Source organism: Pholcus phalangioides, unplaced genomic scaffold (genome assembly GCF_987345545.1).
Source record: "Pholcus phalangioides strain wild (caught in Gottingen) unplaced genomic scaffold, Ppha-v1.0 ptg000014l_1, whole genome shotgun sequence".
Taxonomy (NCBI): Eukaryota; Metazoa; Arthropoda; class Arachnida; order Araneae; family Pholcidae; genus Pholcus; species Pholcus phalangioides.
The window spans coordinates 1,847,475-1,870,936 of NW_028301607.1; the positions used below are offsets into that span (position 1 = coordinate 1,847,475).

Consider the following 23,462-nt stretch of genomic DNA (forward strand, 5'->3'; position numbering starts at 1 on the left):
TAGTTGCATCAGCAACAGAAGAAGAACATCTTAAAGATCTAGAATTGGTTTCTGAACGTTTAAACAGTTTTGGTATAATTCTTAATCCTGATAAATGCATATTTGGGAAATCTGAGATAGAGTTCTTAGGATTTTTGGTTAACAGCAACGGCATTTCTCCTTTGCCAGAAAAAGTCGACATTCTTCGTAATTATCCGCAACCAAAAACGGTTGATGAACTTCGAAGATTTCTAGCAATTCTCAACTTTTACCACCGTTTCTTAAAAAACGCAGCATCTGACCAGGCTCCCTTACACGATTTGTGCAAAGGAAAGAAGAAAAAAGATAAATCTCTCATCGCCTGGTCGGGGGAAACTATTGCTGCTTTCGAAACGTGTAAACATGCTATTACCAATGCCACGCTTTTGGCTCATCCTAAACATGATGCTCATCTTTCGTTGACAGTCGACGCATCAGATTTCGCTCTCGGAGCTGTTTTACAACAAACTTCCAATGGTGTCATCGAACCACTCTCATTTTTTTCTCGAAAGTTAACGACAACTGAAAAGAACTATAGTACTTATGATCGCGAGTTGCTTGCGGTTTATAGTTCTATTAAACATTTCAGACACATGTTAGAAGGCAGACCATTTACGATCTACAGTCATCATAGGCCTCTAACTTATGTTTTTCACAAAGTTAATGATAACAGCTCTCCCAGTCAACGACGTCATTTAGAGTATATATCACAATTTTCTACGGACATTCGTTACATTCAGGGTGAGCGAAATGTTGTAGCGGATGCTTTTTCCAGATTATCCGAAATTAATTTACCTGACTCGATTGATTACGCAGCTATTGCTACTTCACAGAGTACAGACGCTGAATTAACAGCCCTCCGACAACCAGGTGGGGTGCTCGATATAAAACCTATCAAATTCGGTCCTCAGGGTACAGAACTTTTTTGTGATTTATCCACTGGAATTATCCGTCCCTACGTACCAAAAAAACACCGATATCACGTGTTTACGGTCCTTCATAACCTCGCCCACCCAGGCGTTAAATCAACTGTAGACCTTATTCGTCAACGATTTGTGTGGAGTTCAATACGCAAGGATGTCACACGATGGACCAGGGCGTGCATCGAGTGCCAACGCTCAAAAGTGCATCGCCACACTCGATCTTCCATCGGTGCATACCCTTTGCCCCAATGCAGATTCTCACACATTAACATCGACATTGTTGGTCCTCTTCCTCCGTCTCGGGGTTTTACCTACTGCCTTACCTGTGTGGATCGATACACCAGGTGGGTAGAGGCTTTCCCGATGGAAAACCAAAAAGCAGAAACTGTCGCAGAGACATTCTACTCTGGCTGGATTAGCAGATTCGGAGTTCCGGAATCGGTTACCACCGATCAAGGGAGACAATTCGAAAGTGATTTGTTTCGCGCATTCGTTCGTTTTCTTGGAACTCAGAAAACACGCACGACAGCGTATCATCCGTCCTCCAATGGCATCGTTGAAAGATTCCACCGGCAGCTCAAAGGCGCCATACGCTGCCATGCCACGGAACGTTGGACTGAAGTGTTACCTACCATACTTCTGTCCATCCGAGCCAGCATCAAACCGGACATCAACACTTCTTCTGCTGAGATGGTTTACGGATCACCATTGCGCCTACCTGGTGCATTCTTCCGTAGTTCCGACCCTCAGCCAACACAGCCGGAATTTCTACGTGCTCTACGAGATCACATAAACACTTTACGTCCGATCCAAACTTCAAGGCATGGAACTCACAACGTTTTCGTTCATAAAGAACTTGCTGTTTCTTCCCATGTGTTCGTGCGGCTGGACACCGTACGAAAGCCCCTTCAACAACCATATTTGGGGCCATATGAAGTGATTGAACGATCTCCAAAAGTATATACAGTGAACATGAAAAGCAAACTAGCGAAAATCTCAATAGACAGATTGAAACCAGCATTTTTGCTTGATTGCACTTTTAATGAACAATCACCGTTCACTGAACCGAAACAGCCTTATGTAACTCGATCAGGGCGTACGGTTCGTATAATAATTCCTTGATATTATTCTTATTTGCATATTTTTTCAAATGAATAACATTATTTTTGTTTTTTGCAACATTTTTTGAAAATTGGTATTATGTTTTGCAAAAAATTTTCATTTTTCAATGTTCTTATATGTATATTATATATGTCTATTATCTATTCTAGTAATCGTTTTTGCATATACATACATTTACTAATTTTTGATCATTTGTAATTTATTTTTTTTGCTCGACTATTAATTTGTGCATAAGGTATTTTCGTATTGCGTATTTTTTAAATTTTTCGAACAAAATTTTTTTTTTGCACATGTCAATGCCATATTAGTTGCCGTAACTATATTGTCAAATCGTCGTAACTATACTGTCATATCGTCGTAACTATATTATCATATTTTGTACATTGTGCCATATGTCGTCCTTCAGACTCGTGGGGGAGTACTGTGGCGCTACTTGTCTTGTACAATTTTTATATTTTTATTTTATTTTTTATGCCACTTACTAGCTAGGCATTATCTAGTGTGTTCTTGTATTGGAGTTCAGTCTGGCTCCAACTGTCGACCGAACATGTCCTAAAAGTCTCTCTCTCTTCTATTAAATAACTAAAAAAAGAAAGGAGTCATGACTGTATGTTTCCGAAATAACAACCAGACACATCCACCAGCACTAGCATTACCACAAACGCAATGGAGCTCCCGCAATTTAAGGATCAGTTTCGTGACTAACATTTTCCCACAAATAAACCGCGCACCAATCGAACAACTCTAATGCCGTTATTACACTATAAATGTTTTACAAAAGTTCATTTAAAAAACTTGTAAAATGCAACCGATAAGAGTGTGTCACTCCATGGAGGAAAGAATAACAGGAGGTGACGCGACCAGCACCTCCGTCGAGAAAGCATGGGGAATCTGGGTTGCCAGATGAAGCCAGTGATCGCTCTATTAAAGGGACCAAGTAAGCCCAAACAAGCCGTGGCTTCCCATGCTTTCCTATGAGAAACATCCCCGTTTTCAAAAATCATTTAAAAATTTGCTATTCACTTTAGGAGCTAGATTTTTTCCCCTCACATTCTTTGGATATACTTATACAATTGAACGAGAGTTTTTACAATTTTAGTTGTTATTTGTTTTCGAATATTAACTTCAACAACATGGAACCTTTTACAAAAATTTACCCATATCTGGTGCCACAAAATTTCTTCTCGGCATTTTAATTTTAAAAAAATTATGCCAAAGTATGTAACACCTCAGTGCTGAGAGAAATACAATGTTTAAAGGCACTTGAACAAGCGGTGTTTGAAAAAATCTGACTTTTTTTGCGAAAAACATTAGCATATATAATGCCTTTCAGCTGTTTATATTAAAATATTGTAGAAATATTTCTCCATTCCAGGCAAAAACTCGAACACAGACACAATTTTAGATTTCAAATTTAATTCGAAACTTTTTTGTCAAATTTTCATACACATGTCACTTTAAAAGCAAAGTAATTGGTACAAAAGGAAGAGAAAAAAAACCAGCCCAGATTATTTTCCTAAATACTATAGGCCAAAGAGATGACTTATCGCGGCTCGTAAAAAAAGTTTCTTATTTTTTAATATTTTTTTCTCAATACATCTACATAGCGAAAGTTCGGATGGGCGGCATATATTTCCAGTAATACGTATTCAAGAATATGAGAGTGGAACGGAAGAAGGGTGGCGAAATTTGTACAGCCTACAGGCAGCAAAACCATAAATACACAGTGGCGGACGACGTTCGAGCACTTCCAGTACTTTGAGGCACGAGGGCGGCAAAATGCTGTCTGTCCCGGACGGCTGAATCATGTTTGCCCCGGGTGGCAAAAATCCTAGCTACGGCCCTGTCAGAAGGTGCTCGAGCACCTCAGAACTGATTCAGAAATCAAAATTCCTCATGTAAAGCTTAAGACGAGCGCCCACGGGCCTGAAACACTTTCGAAATGTCCCGGATCTATTATAATGATGAACGAAACAAAAAGGCAAGATAAACAGTTAAAAGAAAAAAATTATGAAATTGCATTTTATTGCAGCTTCATATTATTTTAATTAATCATATTGCCATTGACATTAATGTGATGCATCAAATTTTTAAAATAAATTGAAGGCACTGAACTAAAAACTTATGACGAGTCGAGAGTGAAAAGTGTTCTTCCACTTTTTCAAAAATAAATTAAAAATATAACAACCCCTTTTATAAGGATAAGATTTTATTTTTCCCCTTTATTAGATCATGTAGATTACCTGAAGACGCATTAAATGGTCATGGTGCTTACATTTATTTAGTTATTAATATTTTAAAAGAATTCGATCCGGAAAAACACATGTTAAGTATAGGGAAAAGAGCGGTTTGTTTGGGCTTACTCGTCAGCCCATAGGGTTGCCACAACGGATCCAATTTTCGTTCCTGATGTCACCTCCTCATGGCCCCCACAAGGGGTGGGCTGACAAGGCTCCAGCCGCGGGGCCCTGGAGGATTTTAATCATTTTTTAGTTTTTTCACGCTATAAATTCATCATAAAGGGGCCCCGTGAAAGTCTGGTCGGGGGGCCCGTAAAAGATCCCAGCCTAGGGGCCCTGCTTCAGGATGTGGGGGCCATGCACCTCCTGTTATTCTTTCCTCTATGGTGTCACTCACATTAGAGCAAATGTAACCAATAGACTTATATTGATTGCATTTTTCTTGTTTTATATATTAACTAACTTACATAAATCTTTTACAGCGCAATTACAGCCTATGATGCTACATTTATAAAAGTTCATAAAGTCCACGTTCTGAGAATAAAATGGAATTTTGAGCAATCTGGTCAAAATAAATTTAGTGTAACTTACACACACGCACACTCTTTTCTGATTAACGCATTAATTATAAATAATATTATTAATTATTTTTATAAATAAGTAAATGAACACTTAACAATAAGCCACGGCTATTGGATTGCTTATAGCCAGATCATGACTTTTCACCAATTTGACCAGTTCTTTTTACATACACTACACATTCATGCAAACACATATCTATCTACAAACATGTACACATTTTCTTCTTCACAGGCCTTCTTGGCCAGTTTTTATGCCGGCAGTTGGCCCTCGCGGGCTGGGAATCGGCTTAAAGTTCAATTCTGGTCTGGTCTTTTGGATACTTCAGTCGAATAGCCGTGATACGCTTCAATGGCGTGGTGGCGCCATCTGTCCGACTATAACAGAACAACCCAGTTATTACAGCTTTCGTAGTGGTGAAACTCGATAAGCAATCTGGACGGCTTTGACTTGATGGTGGTCAAGGTTATAAGTTTAAGGAAAACATGTCATGTCCCATTATTTGTTCGCCGGGAATACGGGACGTTCGTTCACGAAACCTGCACCATGTGAACATGGGAGAGATATCCGATGTGAATTGTTATGTACACTGAAGAGCCAAAAAAACTGGTCCACCTGCCTAATATCGTGTAGGGCCCCCGCGAGCCCGCAGAAGTGCCGAAACACGACGTGGCATGGACTCGACTAATGTCTGAAGTAGTGCTGGAGTTAATTGACACCATGAATCCTGCAGGGCTGTCAATAAATCCGTAGGAGTAAGAGGGGGTGGAGATCTCTTCTGAACAGCACGTTGCAAGGCATCCCAGATATATTCAATAATGTTCATGTCTGGGGATTCAGGTGGCCAGCGGAAGTGTCTAAAGTCAGAAGAGTGTTCCTGGAGCATTTTGTAGCAATTCTGGACGTGTGGGGTGTCGCATTGTCCTGCTGAAATTGTCCAAGTCCGTCGGAATGCACAATGGACATGAATGGGTTCAGGTGATCAGACAGGATGCTTACGTACCTGTCACCTGTCAGAGTCGTATCTAGACGTATCAGGGGTCCCATATCACGCCAACTGCACACGCCCCACACCATCACAAAGCCTCCACCAGCTTGAACAGTCCCCTGTTGACATGGATTCATGAGGCTGTCTCCATACCCGTACACGTCCATCAGCTCGAAGCAATTGGAACCGAGACTCGTCAGACCACGCAACGTGTTTCCAGTCCTCAACAGTGCAATGTCGGTGTTGTCTGACCCAGGCGTTGCGTAAAGCTTTGTGTCGTGCAGTCGTCAAGGTACACGAGTGGGCCTTCGGCTCCGAAAGCCCATATCGATGATGTTTCGTTGAATGGTTCGCACGCTGACACTTGTTGATGGCCCAGCATTGAAATCTGCAGCAATTTGCGGAAGGGTTGCACGTCTGTCACGTTTAATGATTCTCGTCAGTCCCGTTCTCGCATGATCTTTTTCCGGCCGCAGCGATGTCGTAGATTTAATCTTTTACCGGATTCCCGATATTCACGGTACACTCGTGAAATGGTCATACGTGAAAATCCAAATTTCATCGCTACCTCGGAGATGCTATGTCCCATCTCTCGTGCGCCGACTATAACACCACGTTCAAACTCACTTAAATCTCGATAACCTGCCATTGTAGCAGCAGTAACCGATCTAACAACTACGCCAGACACTTATTGTGTTATATAGGCGTTGCCGACCGCAGCGCCGTACTCTGATTGGTTTCATATCTCTTTATTTGCATACGCATGCCTGTACCAGTTTTTTTGGCTCTTCAGTTTATTACGACAATAGATTTGGCCTTCTTTTTCTCTTTTTTCGGTCATTTTCTCACATTTCGGGGGGGGACCAGACCCTGAAGTCCCCCCCCCCCGGGTCGGTTAATCGATCAACTGTTAATCGCAGTTAAAAAATTTAGTTGAATCGATCGATCCGATTAAAATTTGAGTGAAAAGTTAGTAATTTCACTTGATTTATTTATCGAAACTGATTAAATGTTGTATATTATTGTAAGTAGAACCTCTGAATAACGGACACCCATAGGACCAAAAATTCTGTCCGCTATTGGGGAGGTACGATGTACAGTAGAAGTTTATACGACTTTCACATTTATACGGCGTTTTTCTTCTGCCATTGTGTCCGACGTTCGTTTCTTGTTATTGGAATCGCTCGTAAAATGACTAATAAAAGCGCTCTTTCTTCATCAATAACACAATACGCTACTAATTTATTTAATAATGCAATACACCATAAGTAAGGGGTCATTCAAGTATTACGTCATCACCGGGGGGGGGGGGGTTCGGATTTGCTGACTTTTGATGACAAACGGGGGGGGGGAGGGGTTTGAAGGTTGCTTATACGTCATCAACTACCCCTTTTTGAAGATATGAAATAGTCTGAAGTGCTGACGGGGGGGGGGGGGGGTCAAAAATGTCTGAAAATCTGCTTACGTAATACTTCAATGGCCCCTAAACCACATACAGTGCAATAATTTTGCAACGACCAGCGTGAGGAAGACTAATTAGGACTAATTGCAATCTGCTGGCTCACAAATCTTTTTCTTTTTGTGGGAATTTGGAAAGAAACCAATGAAATTACGCTTGCTTTTGACTCCTTTTGAGGATTTCGCCGAAATGAGGAACTGCATTGTCATAAGATAAATTTCATTGTTCGCACACTGCTGCAGTTTTACTTCGGTGGTTGTTTTCTACAAAATTTCACTCGGCTTCCCTCATCTCTAATCTCGTTCGAAGTGAGGGATTCCTCTTCATTTCTCTTTTCTTCAGAAAAGAACCTGTCCATAAACTCTTGCTTGCATGCGATGAAGATCCATCAGTTTGTCTGATGCTTCCACTAGTTCTTGAATGTCGTCCTCATTCACCTGTAGTCACGTGGCCTTTCCACACTCTAATGTTTATGAGCTAACCCCTCAAAGTCACGTTCAATAATGCAATCGCCCGCAATTTTCTTCAAGCAAAATTAAGGGTACTCTTGGTGATTCCATCCCAGGCTATATTGATGATCTCTATGCAGTGCGCGGTATTGAAATGTTTTTTCCAAATCTCGAGGGTAAGGTTTGTTTCCTCAATCATCTCGAAGCATCGCTGAAATAGTTCTTTAGTTTTAAGCTTTTTGAGGTTTGAAATTATACATTAGTAATTGCCGATCGGAAATTCGAGACTGAAGGGGAGAATATTTCAACCACCTTCTTGGACAATTTGCTTGTTGTTTCCTTTGTATTTGCATTTGCATATTACACACACTTCCACAGTACGTGTGTGTGGAAGAAAGCGAAAAACCATCTGCTAGGTTGTTGTTGTTTTGATAAGGTGAAATTAAATGAGTGTGTAATTTTGTGTAAAATTTTCTGCTCGTTATGCGAATTGCTCGCTAACCGAACCGTTCGTTAACCAAAGTTCCACTGCAATTGGTTTCTCGAGAACAGGGTGTCCATATAAAAGGTTAATATTTTTATTTTAATAACTACATAACCCCTGGCGACACGAATGACATATCTGAGTGCTGCATGTTATTTGAATACCTTTTGTAATTGTAAGTATGCCTCAATGTTTCGCCAATAAAACACCATGCCCCCCGTTATCTATGCACCCTGTATAAGAGGGAGCAAAGGAGAGGAAAAAATAACCAACCTGGGACAACATAATTACTTTTATTCTGTTTATCGTAATAACCATAAATCTACGCAAGAAATTCTCGTTGATATTTGCGGAAAGGATTAAGATCTTGAAAAAGGGATCAATAATAGCAACAGGTGGCCCGGCCACTCTGATCTTTACACACGTCTTACTTTTATTCTTACCTTCAAGAATAGTCTGTACTGCGAACATGAAATCACTCAATCTTTCCTCGTGGATCGTTTTGTTCGTTGGTTCGGGTAAGTACGACCAAAACTAACTTATTCATTTACAATGTAATAGATCATTATAACACATACATCCTCAAACCGTATTGATCACAACATGTGTGCGCTAATGTGATTACGTCTCTATCTCTCAGTAGTGACCGGTGAAAGGTCAATTTTTACAACCTTATTGATGAGAAATTCATTTCGTTTTCCTCTGGGGATATTGAGTACATGTGCTGAACAGAACGGAATTAAAATTTAAAAGTCTAGTGCTCTCACCCGGCAAGTGACAGTTCGTAGGTTCGAGGGCAAATGAATTTTCCTTCTTTTCCTGAATTCATCTTCACATCATCTAGTTGTTGAATCCTTGATATGGACATCCCCTGTAGTTGGGGATTTATTTATTTATGTGGTTTAGATGGCAATAGCTTATATAAATATATTGACACACTCTGGAATATTTACTCCTCGGCTTTTTCGGCACTGATTTCTTTTTGTGATTCCAGGCCTTTTATGCATTTGTCAGGAAAGTCCACATCACTCTCAAATCCCTGCTTTGACGACGAAAACACTATCTTGGCAGTTTTTGATTCCAATACCGTCGAAATGGTTCGATATGGTGACATCAGAGAGTCTCCTGAGATCGAACCCTTTTCTCGATTCTTCGGTTTTTTTTCAAGAATTTTTCTTCTCTGCAATAAATTTTCTTCTTTTTGCGAATTTCCTCTTGGAATCTTAGTAGTTACGTGATGGTAAAATCATTGAGTCCCGTGCCCTTCAATTCCTGTCGTATCTCCTCGGACGAGATTTCCTGGCTGTCAATTCCACGTAAGAGGACTCTGGCTACATCAATTGCCGCTCTTGACGGACGCAATATTTATTTATTCTTTTGCAGATATTCCAATACTTTCCTCATGATCTGTGCGGTCTTTGAAGCTCAGTTGAAGGCCCCAATACACGGTCTTTAATACTAGAACGGCCAGAGCAGTCATTTTGACGGTTTTTGATTCCGAAAACTCTACAATCTCCCGACGGTATCCAACATATACACTCAATTTTTGGTGACTTTGCATTGTTTCTATACTTCTTTTAGTGTACAAAATCTTGAAGATATTGAAAGTTTTTTCCAGGAGATATCAACATTTATACTTAGAACGGTCAAGTTGTCCGTAAATTGTATTATGTTTCCTTTTTACTTTGGGGCGGGTGTTGCAAGTTTTTGTTTTGTTTTTTTTAGGTACATCACGTGTGATTCGCTGATGGCACACACAACACAGCACACATTCACTAGTAACAGATACAAAAAAAATAATGATATTTGTTGCATCACATATCACTCGACTAGCTAAAAAGTTTTTTTGCGGGGAAAGTAGAAATACCCATTCGAGCGAATATAACCAATAGGCTTGTTGGTTTTTTCTTTAAAGTTTTGTAAAAGATCTTTTATTATACTTTTATAAAACTGGAAAAATGCAGCCAACAAGCTTAACCTATACCTTGCGATTGTAGTGTAATCCCGGCCTTAAGAAGGGATTAAACGATAAAAATTTGATAAAATGTCTTTTACAAAACTTAAAAAACATCGCTTAATTTAAAACGATGCGATTATTTTTTGCTTTTTTCAAGTTTTTAGAAGAACTTTTACCAAACTTTTATAGTGTAGTCCTGGCTCTAGAAATTTGGGCCTTTGTTTGAACAATAATGATATTTTATCGGTAATAAATGATATTTTATCGGTAATAAATGATATTTTATCGGTAATAAATGATATTTTGTCGGTAATAAATGATATTTCGAGCAATAAATCTAAGGAGACTCGCTAAACACCGTAGCCGGTACCCAACGTCTTGTGCTAAACACTGACAATGACGATCATGATTTTCTGCCACATTCACCCGAAAGAAGAGATTCGTACTCTAGCAACATTTTTACCGGGCTGTCACTAATTTACGACGTTTGCATTGCAATTTAAAAAGTTTTCCACGTTGAACTCTGCATTTCGCTGCCTAAGCCGAACTATGACGTCATAACAAGAGAATCACCGTTGGTTGGAATCAGAGCTTTTTTTTCCTATTGGTCGAGAGAACAAATATTTGAAGTTCGAAGATTTTGGTCGGAATTTCTTGGTCCAAAGTAACTGAATGCGGAGAAGAAAGGGAAAAAAAAGATCAGATCTTTCGGAGTTTTCATCTTTGACCCACAGGTGGTCACGTTCTTTTTGCTGCAGCTTCCTGCTAGAATCGAGGGACTTCGGCAGCTCAACGCACCAGATTGGTAGCTTTGTATAGTTCTTTCATCTAAGCATTTGTTGGGCCTTGAGAACCTGAAATCGAGATCCTGCAAAAAGGAAGAACCAGGTCCTCTCTGGAGGAGCTAGGACCCAATCTTTAATGACGAATCTTTCGGGTCTCTCGGTTTGGAGTAAGTCGGAATGAAAGCCAACACGGTGGTCCTCGGAGTATTTTGAGATCGCAATGTGATCTGTCAGGTTTGCTGGGAGAACGATCACCTTGTCCTTCGCCAATTTGGCTTTGTAAGCACTTACTTGAGATGTGGGTAGGATTGAATTTTGAAACTTCATCGTTTTTATTGGCTCGTCCCCGGAATGGACAGTTACGATTGGCTGGTTCACGTTCGGAATTTTCAGCTTCTTTTTGGATTTTTTCCGCTTTTTTGAAGATGTCGCAGGAGTCTTGGTGGCCGACACTCGCAAGAATATAAATATTCTCGAACATCTTGTTGGCAGCCCTCTGAATGCTGCTTCCACTCATCAGACCCCAATGTTCCATGTGTAGGCGGAAAATATTTCGGAACAGTCCGTCATCACTGCAATACCTATTTCAGGTTGAGCTCCCTAGAATGTTCTCTGCATATCATGTTCGGATGTCGCAGTATAGACGGTCCCCTTCACCAGCTTCATCAATCGCTTCTTCATCCTTGCTGACGTACTTCATTGTTTTTCCGGACAGGATCTTTCATCCATCATGCACAGAAGAAATGAGAGTCGAATGAAAGTTGCAGCTTTTTAGAATTTTGCCAGTCATGATTGAGCTACACAGTTAACTTGGAGCATAATTATACTACCGCTCGTTATTAAGTCGAAGTGTCGAACCTGGTATTTTATAGTTTATTTTTCAAATTAGTATTACTTTCTATTTTTAACATTAACGAGTGATCAAATGACCAAAAAAGAGGGGCTTCTCAACTTTAAAACTAAACATTTTAAGAATGTTGATTAAAAAAAATTAATTTTTGTTGCATAATTGTTGGTCAAAAAAAAAACTAAAATTTCCACCACGATCTTTTCTGAAAACAGAGCGAAATTTCATCGATGGATGGCGCTGCACGAAAACGATGCAGATTTTAATATTTGAGCTTCGAATTTTTTTAATAACTGAAGATCCGCGAGTGTTTGCGCTTGTAGCTGAGTACATCACTTTCACCTTTGCTTCTTTCTTTCAAACCGAGCTCAACCCAGGTCTATCACCATCTATGGGCGATTTACTACCTAGTGAATTGTGCCGGAAGTGTAACTGTGTGTGTACCTAACACAGTCTGAATGCGTATGTACTGTTGTTTGGTTTTTCAGTGCCGCCATCTATATTTCAGAAGTGAAGTGAGTGATGTGTTATGATTGAATTACATTTGTGGTGTTTGTAGGTCTGCTGCTCTCTGTGGCGAGACTTTTTAAAGGGGAGATCGGCTCGCATCACTTTCACCTGACGAACAAGTAAAGCATCTGCCATCCAGAGGCACGCCCCCCTCCCCAACAAGCCGACCAGAAATTAGGGGAAAAAATCAAAATATCGAAGGAAAATACCCATGTATTCTATCTTAACGAATTTCTGTTAATTCGAATGCTTTTCAAAGGACGATACTCAAAATTTCTCGGAGAGAAAATTTTTGTGCACCTCTTCCCCCCCCCCCAAGCCTTTTCCTGCCTCCCCTCCAAAGGCCGATCCTGCGTACGCCCCTGCTATCACCTACCGTTGAAAATTCGTGAACGCATATATAATTTCTTTAATCCTGTTTGGTGAGTAAAATTTTAGTCTGCCTGAGACAAACCTGAAACAAAAACAAAATTTTTCAGTTACTCTTTTTCTATTTTCAACAAATATTCGGCTCCGCTTAAATTGGGTAACTGATAATATGCTCCGGTTTCTGGAACCAAACTTTCTTCTATAGAGGGAACGTGTTTAAATGTGACAGTTTCTTGAATTTTTACCACAAAATAAACACATATCAACCATTAAGTGCATAATATTTTTATTGAACGAAGCATTCCAAAATTGAGTAAAATTTGAAAACAGTTAAAATTTACGAAAAATTCAGAATTGTCTCAATGTTATTTTCAGTACATTTGATTATTTCATTTTCGTTCTTTATTTAGCTCATAGAGGGGAGCTAACTTTTCGAATAAAAGAAAAAAAATCTCAAGAAAGTACCACCCTCATTTGGCACCCCATATGAGGAAGTGGGTGCCAAAATAAGTACCTGCTTGCCACCGGGTGACTGTGTTAATTTTTGTTTTCGGTTGTGGCCATGGTCGTAAGATTTGTTGCGGGACTTTTCAATAGAGTGATCGACTCCCATTTGTGCCTGGAGCTAGAAAACGGCAGAAAACATCCATCGGTGCTTAACATATTCTTTCCCAAAGTCCTGGAAGAAATTCCGTAACATACTCTTAACACTTAACTTCAGGCAGTACCAGAATGTAAGAAAGGAACAAAGGAGGGGAAAAGGTAGTAAAAAAATCTGTAGATATTTCGCTACGCATATTCCAGCAGTTATTGCATGTGCTGTAGTTCTCTTAAATCTAGATTAAACTAAAACACCTTCCAGCAGCTTATTGTGTAATTTCCAGACCATCTTGCTTCTGCTCGGATTTCCCGTTTTTCTGGATATAAGCCGGTGGTTACATTAATGTGATTTGCCTGTGTATTATACGTCGAATATTTATATCACCACGAAACACATTGATAGTGCTTGAAAATTCACAAAAATACACCAGAGTACCTTGTATTCTTGGTTCTAAATAACAAGTGCAATGTCCTCGTTACAGCGCTGATAACACCGAGCTTTGCCAAAGAATGCGACGAGCCTCTGCTGAGGAGATTACTGGGCACGTGGTCGAAATCCATGAAATACGTAGTCGATAATGAGCGGTTCATGAATCTAGATGGCGTTGTGTCCATGACCATGCTGGTTGGTATGTGTTTAGCGAATGAAGTTTATTTTCTAATTAATGATTTTCAGAAGATACAGCTTTAATTGTGCTTTCGGTAACTGATGTCTCTCATGTCCATTTTCAGACCAAATGAAGGTCCTCGAAAACCGTATCGATTGGGAAAATGTACCGAAAGATATTGTCGATAACATCCGTAATATCCAGGTATTATTTTCATTTTTTTTTTTTTTTTTTGCATAATTGAAGGGTCGACATTGGAAGTGCTAAAAAAAATTCCAACACCGTGTTTCACGTTAACGTGTCAGATTTCCCCTTTTGATATTTACAGCGTTTACCACTTTTATCCTTCAGGAGACACCAGTATCGATTGGTAAGAGACAATTCTAGGTTATGGTGTCGCAGGGAAGTTTTCGCTAATAGGGTTGTTAATAAATTTAACAACCTAAGGTAACACTAGTGGTTAGACCGTCGTCCGTTGAGAACTAACTCCAATGGACGACGCTCTTCGAACCCGAACAGACAATTTTCATCAAGTGATGGTCGCGAAAAAAACTAAATAGAAAATTATTCCTGAGAATAATTTTAAAGATAGTGAAAATTTTTTTTTAATCAATACAAATTCGAAATAGTTAATAATTTCCGAATTCTTGAAAGAAATAATTCTTATTTCAACCCATTATTTGCCGAAACTATTATTCAACTCTTTCAAAAAGAAAAAGAAAAAATGTGATAATAAAATGAAATATGAAAGAAAAACTTTGCGGAAACGTTTTGTTAAATGAAAAATATTAGTTATTAATTAATAAATTGTTTTATTTATTGATTTTTTTAAATATTTTTATTGAGTTTGTAACTTTCATAGCAGTCAGTGAAAAATTTGGGTACAACAATGAAAGCTAAACTTCCCAGTGCTCAAATAGAAATGAAAACAAGCTTCCCCCAAAATACAGGGGAAATACTATCAGAATACTACCCCCAAAATACTATCCAGGTGAGTTCTATTCTTGTAGTAAGTGCTCAATGGGTTTGATTTGTCCTTTTGCAAATGTGGGGAACATTCATGTCGTCAGAGAACTGTGCTCTCTGGCAGAGGATTACCATGATTCCCTTAATAAGAAAGAGGAATTTGAAAAACTTGTATTTAATTGGTTGAAAATCAGTTATGAAGAGGGTAATTCACTGAATATCAATGACGAATGTGCTATAGCACGAAAGCTTGAGGATGTAATTGCTGTATATGTTGTCTTGTTGGAATCCTCTCCTAGTGAGGAGGAAATTTTGCATGAAAAAGTATTAAAAATATCTCATGCTTTTTTTGAAGAGGTCAATGCAAGTACATGCATTCATAGTAGCAAGCTTAGATTTAAGTCGGTAATTCCGAAACTTAGTGAAACCCCCACCTCGCCTTCTTGTGAAAAGAGTGCAAGGCGCAAGAAAGATAGGGGTAAAAAGAAAAATGGGAAAAAGAGGAATACTGAGGAAGAAGTCTCCAAAAAGGGAGATAGTCCGGGTATTTGTTATGATAAGGGTGATGAACAATATTCTGGGATTAGCCCCTCTAAGAGGGCAGGTAGAGGTAAAAAAAAGGTCGTACATAACAAAATTGAATACGACTCGGTTACTTCGTCGTGCTCCAGTAGTGATACGTGTGACACCTGTTCATCGGGTTCTACGGACAGTAGTTCATCTTCTGTGTCATCAGATTCTCCCCCGCCTGAGAGCTCAAACGTGCTCATGGGGCAAATTGACTATAGTGAATATACGCTTCCTATATTAGATATTCAGAATAGTACTCTAAACTTTTCGATAAATGACTCAATGGCTATGCCAACTGAAAACATAACCAATAATAATTTGACGTTGTCTCCTTCTAAATTGTTACTGGAAAATGCCTCAGATGTTTCAGAGGCAAATGATATTGGTCAAGTGTTAGCTGAACAATCGGACAGTGGTAATGACACCCACAGCACTCCAGTACAAATTAAATCAGGTACAAAAACAAGTAACGATGAAAGATCAGATGGTAATGACAGATGTGATGAAATTGCTGATAGCAATGATGGCATTTCGGTTATTTTTAGTAAAAAAAAGAAAAAATCAATAGATAACACATTGCACAATACACAACACTTACAGAACTCTCAAGTTAGAGCTCCCACTACAAATTCAGACTCTGATGGCTGTATTGATGATAACGAAGGGTTCATTACGGTAACAAAAAAGAAGAAAAAGAGTAACATTCCCCCAATAATACTTTCTGATTGGGGAAACAAGTGGTTGCAGGATTTCAGTGAAATTAAAGCAAAATGTGAATTTCCTCCGCAACAGAAGCCAACAGGTAATAACATGACTTTTCAGGTTTTTTCGGAGAAAGATCACCGTACTGTCACAAAAATTTTTGACGAAAAAAAATACAAATATCATACATATCAGACTAAAGGAAATCGAACCATTAAATTTGTGATAAGAGGTCTGCCTGCGAATGTAAAACCGCAGGAGATATCGGATGACCTGTCTAAACAGGGTTATTCCACTGTGAAGGTGGTTAATATGAAGAATTATTCGTCTGGTAGAGTACTACCGTTATTCTTAGTAGAGGTGACGATTGAAAATAAGAAGTTTGCTAATGTAAAAAACATAGGTGATATCCCAATCAGTATCGAACGTTATAGGGGTAACCAGGTGCCTCTTCAATGTAGGAACTGTATGTTGATGGGGCACAGTTCATATTTTTGCAAAAATCTGCCAGTATGTTCGTTCTGCTCAGGCAATCATGAGACTAGAAGTTGTGTTGTCAAAGGTGATAAAAAATATCTGAAGTGTTTTTTCTGTGGAGGAAGCCACACGGCTAGATTTTCAGGATGCAGTGCCAGACCTGGAGTTACAAATAGGAACACGCGTACTTTTTTGCCTTTAATACCTTCTGGTATTAAAACACCTAATATTGATGACTTCCCAACCTTAGTTGGACAAGGGGATGACAATTTCAATATAGGGTCTAATTCACTTTTTGTTCGATCTAAACAAGTGATGGACACAAAACAACATAATACTCCCCTGTCGGCACAAGTGTGTACAGAAGAGGAAAAACTGGAATTACTGCGTAGACAGGAGGAGTTACACAATGTTTTACACGAGGGCCCTCACCCTCTGGGTATTGGGAAAACTCACAGAACTACTGACGAGTGGAAGGAGGAGCTACAAAAAATCTTACATCGTGATGTAATGCATGATATCATTACACACACTGAGGAACTTGACATGAGTGGTGTTGAAGTAACAGAGGAAGGAATTGTGCACAGCTCTGAGGAAAGCATGAGAGTGCAGAATGAAAATAATAAAAAAAAATGTTAATTTTGGTGCTAAGACATTTGAAGACAAAACGCAAAATACTGGTAACGAAGGTACTATGGTCATAGATAAAGTTGTGAACATACTTGAGTCAGCTAAAATTGACTCTGATAAGGCTAAACTGATTATTGCATCTCTGATTCAAATTCTTGATCAGCCTAACAATAGCTCAATTAATTAATGCCCCCCCCAGGCCATTAACCCTAATGGCCTGGAATGCAAATAGTTTAAGAGGAAGTACAAAAGAAATTTTCAAACAAACTCTTTTTGATTATCAAATTGATATAGCATTGATAAATGAGACATGGTTATTGCCTAGCAATAAATACGAAATTAATGGATATCAATGTATAAGAAGGGATAGACTTCATAATAGGGGGGGAGGAGTCGCCTTGTTTATTAGGAACAATATCCCTTTTCAGCATTATGCACTCTCTGACTCTTACAATATTGAAGCAGTAGCTGCCACCATATATGTAAACAGAGTGGCTATGAGATTCTGTGCAATTTACAAGCCCCCGAATAACAATTTAGATATGGATCTCTTAAAAGAGATTTTTAACACTACTTTACCTGTCTTAGCAATAGGAGATTGGAACTGTAAATCTTCTCTTTTCCACTCCAGAACAACAAACAGACAGGGTAGGATATTGAGGAAATTCTGCCTGGATAATTTTTTGGAGGTTATATCTTCACCGGAGCCTACACACCATCCTCCTCAAAATTTTGGGTTTCCGGATGTTATAGACTTTGGAATTGCTAAGAACTTTTTACACAATATTAATATGCATGTCAAACCATTGCTTTCATCACCTCATAATCCACTTTTCCTTACAATAGATTTCTTGATTCCAAGGAAAAAGTTAATCTGGAATCAAATTGACTGGGCTCAGTACACTAATATTTTAGAGGAATTACCGGTCATTGAATTTAATGATCCAAGTGCTTTGGATATTGACCAAGCAGTTGATCATGTTACTACGGTAATTAATAATACAATAAAAGAAGTAACAACAGTTAAGCGAAGTTCCAAAAACAATTTTGGATTACCAAAAGAAATTCTTGAAAAAATCCAACACAAAAATAGAGTTAGAAAAAAATGGCAAATGTACAGGGGCAATTTGGATAAAATTATACTAAACAGATTACAGAAAGAAATCAAAAAAGAGGTCGCAAATTATGTCAATGAAAGGTTTTCAGATTTCATTGGTAATGCAACAGCAGAAAACGGAGGTCTCTGGAAAGCTTGGAGAATCTGCAAACCCAAAAACACAAGACTTAATAAAATTCAGACAACAGCTGGGAATCTGGTTTTTACTGATCAAGAGATAGCTGACACTTTTGCAGAAGTGTATGAAAATCAGTTCACCAGGAATACCAATCAACCATTAAACACATACCAAAGACTGAGACACAGGGTGGCCTCTTATCTATATAATGCTGCGAATTCCCCACAAGGTCACATGGAACTAACCTCAACAAATGAAATTAGGGACATTATCAAACATCTGGATATTAAAAAAGCAGCTGGTATTGATGGAATTAGTAATAAAGCTTTAAAGTGTTTACCAGATAATACTGTAGAATCGATTAGGAATATTTTTAATTCTGCCTTACAGAACAATTATTTTCCTTCCCCCTGGAAGAAATCAATAATCAGGGCAATACATAAACCTAGTACAGATCCTATACTGGCAGGAAATTATAGACCAATTAGTCTTCTTAGTAATCTTAGCAAATTATTCGAAAGAATTGTGGCACCCAGGCTATTACATTATATTGACACAAACAACGTCATAAGACCTGAGCAGCATGGGTTCAGGTCCCAACATTCATGTGTTACGCAGCTGCTAAGAGTGTCTGAATTTATCACAAATGCATTTAATAATTTTGACCATGTTGCTTCTGCGTTCCTCGATATCTCAAAGGCCTTTGACCGTTGCGACCATGTCACATTACTTGCCAAGCTAATTCACCTAGACTTCCCACCATATTTTATAATTTTCTTTTATAATTACCTTTTGGGTAGGACTTTTCAGGTTAAGATACAAGATACTCTTTCAGATGTTAAAAATATCCGAGCCTCTGTGCCACAGGGTAGTGTGTTGGGCCCGCAATTGTTCCTCTTATATATTAATGATATACCAGCTCCGCCGAATGGAACAATTGCGTTATTTGCAGACGACTGTGCGGTGTTGTGCAGCAGCAGAAGTGCATCACAAGCAGTGGAAAATTTACAGGATACTCTGGATCACATCGAATACTGGTGTGATAAATCTGCTATCAAATTGAATGCTGCCAAGTGCAAATTCATGTGGTTTACGCGACGACGTAAACTTCCCAGACAACTTATCCAAATTGGTGACCAGTTTTTAAGACCAGTAAATCAGGTAAAGTATCTGGGATGTACACTAAACAAAAATCTTTCATTTTCTTCACATATTGAATTTATCAAAAATAAGACTAATGGAGTAATGGGCATGTTAAACAAAATCACGTTTCCACAGGCCAAATTGACATTGCATAACAAAATCATCCTCTTTAAATCAATACTCAGACCTACCCTACTTTATGCATCCCCTGCTTGGGCCCATGCTTGCAAGATGAATATTAAAAACTTACAAACTGTTCAAAATAAAATTCTTAGAAGATTCACTAATGCTCCATGGTTCATCAGAGGTTTTAATATTAGAAAAGACTTGAATATTCCACATATATTTGACTATATACAAACTCTAAACAAAGATCAGTTTGACAGAATGAGAGAGTCTACGTACCAACACCTTGCTGACATAGTGGACTATGATGTACAAGCCATAGGGAAATATAGGAGACCACAGCAAATATTCCATTTAAATTGGAATAATCTATAGCTGATAATTGTATATATGAAAATGTTGACACCATATGTATATATATAACGGTAGTTGAAATTTTATAGTGTATTCATTAGAAGTTGAATCTTGTGTTTGTACATAATTCTTAAATTCTGAGCACTTACTGAATAGAACTCTTATGTATGTATATATCTCACTGTATACTTTGATCTTGAACAATTAGAGTAGTAGTGGCATTTTTTGAATGTGCCCATCTGGTTTTTGACTGTAAACCCTTATGGAGTTGAAATGATGTTGGCGAAATACTAACTTACAGTCAGTTATGTATTAGGACTGCCATTAACTGGAAGGTACAGTAATAAGTTTGTTATGGAAGGTACATAATAGGTTTGTTATGGAAAATTACATCTTCAAAACGTATATTGAGGTTTTTGCGCTGCGTCCCCCATGCAGTGTTTTTTCCCCTTTTTTCCCCCTGTATAGAAAGGACGTTTACGAGTGAAGCTTTCTATGGTGTTTCTGTTCTTGGTGTTTCTGCATAAGGACTGTCGGTTGTGGTGGCATAAAAAAAAAAAAAAAAAAAAAAACAAACTCTGGCTTAAATTTGTATAGTCTGACCATTGACGACCAGCTGATGTTTTTCTTTTTCTCTTTCCTCTTCTCCCCTTAAGCTTTTTCATTCTTTCACTCTTCATAGGCCTTCCTGGCCAGTTTGTATGCTGACAGTCGTCCATATAGGATGGGAATCAGCTAAAAGTTCTATTCTGGTCTGGTCTGGTCCCCCAAAATACCTCCAAGTATTTGAAAATAAGAGCTTTCGTAAATTTACGGGGGCAAGATGGTATATGAGGAACGAAGATTTACGCTGTGATCTAAAAATCAATAAATTTCTAGATCAAGCACGAAAACTAGCTAAAAGTTGTTACGAAACGATAAAGGATTCGGAATTTGAACACCTTAGAGAATTTTTAGACTACAATTCTGAAATTATCATTAAACATGGCAGGCCGATGAACATTCTCCACCGTCCCTGGTAGGAGTTTTGTAAAAAGCTGTATATATTGTAGAAATGTAAATAATTTGACCCTTTTTGTTATTATCAAATTTTTGTATAATTTTTCATATGTGTAAAATACTCTCCCAGTTGGGGAATCTGGGGAATGTTCAATTGGATTGATAATTGTGAAGTGAACTGATAGATGGCGCCATGAGGAAGATGGCTGCAAGCTCTTCCCTGAAATGCAGGGATTTAAATCGAATTAACAGCAATTTTAGATGCTGAAATTAAGGCAAACAGGATATCTCTAACTCTCAATCAGAATCTCGTCTTAGAAATATTATATATTTCTTACGGCTCAATGATAAAGGTGCCTGGGGTTTTTTAGCCGTTAATAACATCAAACGGCCTTTTTCCCCGAATTTTCCACCCCCCTTGGATGAACTGGTGTATTAAACTCTACAAATTCAAAATCTCGTTATACATAGTGAGTGGTTAAGCATTTGGCACGACCAAATGTGGGCAATAGCCCTAAAATATGGACTAATTTCCCGATTTTGACATACACACCATTATACACACACCATCACACACACACATTCACACAGACAAAAATTTTTTCCCTCCCCCTTTTTATTTTTTCTTGAACTTTTATAGGCCACCCCATTGGCCCGCTTGTTAAGAGCGGTAGAACGGCGAACGTGCCGCGGAACCGCCGAAAAACGTTTTATTCAGGTCAGGTTCCCCCAAAATAGGGACAAATAGGGTAAAGAATGGGTTAATGAGATAGGAAATAATTTTAGTGTTTTCGATGTCGGAATTTACGAGAAGGCTCGACGAATATGGGTCCTGGGAACTTTTAACACATGTGCCACCGTTTCTTTAAATTTTTCAACGGCACTGATATGTTTGAGGTGGATTTTTTGATTTTATAAGAGAATTTCATAGATACGGATCTTCAATTCGTGTCTCATTTACATAATGAGAGTTCGTGCCGCCACCGACAGAAAAATGTGCTTTATTATTGGACGCAAACTTTCATTTCAGAAATCGGCCGAAGACGTTCTCAGTAAAAGTAAGACGAGGTTGAAGAAAGAAAAACCGGAACAGTTCAATCGTAAGAAGTATATTATTACATCTCCAAAAACAATGACTCATTCATTCATTTGTTGTATGACTCATTTATTTTGCAATAACCCCAAAAGGCATGAAACGCATTTACACTGAAAAAGTCATAATAAATAATAAAATGATGAATAAACAATAACGATAATCAGAAATAATGGTCAGAAGGGAAAAAAAAGCATTTCTCATATGCAGGCAGGTCTATATCCTCAACAGTGGAAGCAAATGTTGCGTAGCTTTCTTTCAAACCGAGCACAACTCAGGTCTATCACCATCTATGGGTGATTTACTACCTAGTGTGAGTTATGCCGGAAGTGTAGCCACACGACATCTGTATCCGTGGAAAGAGCAATCTCTTCTGGCCGTTGGCATTCTTATTTAGAAGTGATACCTCTGTAGGTTAACTCATCGAAGAAAGGTTCGTTAACATTCGGAGAAAGGTTCTCCCGATGGTGGATAGTTCATGTGATGGACTAGTTTGTAGCACATCTTCATATCTGCAGCCACTCTACGCCATTCCAGTGAGTGCAACCCCAGAAATTGAAGCCTCTCACAATAAGACTAGCCACTTGTGCCAACTGTTCGTTTGTGGCTTTTCGGAGAGCCATGTCCTTAATTTTGTAAGGGCTACATACTTGCGAACAGAACACCAAAGTCGGGGGAACATACACATAAAGTATATGACAGCGTAGGCGCATCACACTGACGGTATGCCGTACATAACGTGTATGAAATTCTGTTAGCTTTGCCGACTATGCCATGATAATGATCAGTAAAATCCAGGATGCGGTTCGTTGCAATACATAGTTCCACCTAGATCCACTCATGTATCTAATTGCTGTAACGTTTCATTACCTACTAGTTGATAATATTCAGGATCGGTTCGTCTGCCCAAATGCATTGATCCACTTTTTGATGTTGAAATCGGGAGTTTATACCGACAACTCCACTGGAAAAGTTGTTGGCATGCAATTCTTAGGCCCTCGGTGTTTTCTACTGAAGAGAATAACTTCACGTCAGCAGCGAATTGCAATAGAGGGGTGGGTGACGCAGCACGAGGGATCGTAAGTGTACAAAGTAAATAACATCGTGTCGGTCACCGATCCCTGGACGACTCCGCTTGGCACCTGGCATTCTCTGGACAATACCGTACATGATTTTAGTGAGCACTGTCACGTCACATTTTCTTGTCGAAAATCAGATTTGTGTGACGG

General features: G+C 38.8%; 1 protein-coding gene across 1 annotated transcript in view; it reads left to right on the top strand.

The window, feature by feature from the left end:
* The first annotated feature begins 8,669 nt into the window (after positions 1-8,669).
* LOC149077907 (UPF0764 protein C16orf89 homolog) overlaps positions 8,670-23,462 on the top strand; it is a 33,343-nt gene continuing 18,550 nt past the window's right edge. The window contains exons 1-4 of the mRNA XM_089241507.1: positions 8,670-8,780; positions 13,813-13,959; positions 14,063-14,142; positions 22,171-22,240. Coding sequence (XP_089097633.1) covers positions 8,732-8,780; positions 13,813-13,959; positions 14,063-14,142; positions 22,171-22,240 — 346 coding nt within the window. The 5' untranslated portion in view covers positions 8,670-8,731. The remainder of the gene's footprint in view (positions 8,781-13,812; positions 13,960-14,062; positions 14,143-22,170; positions 22,241-23,462) is intronic.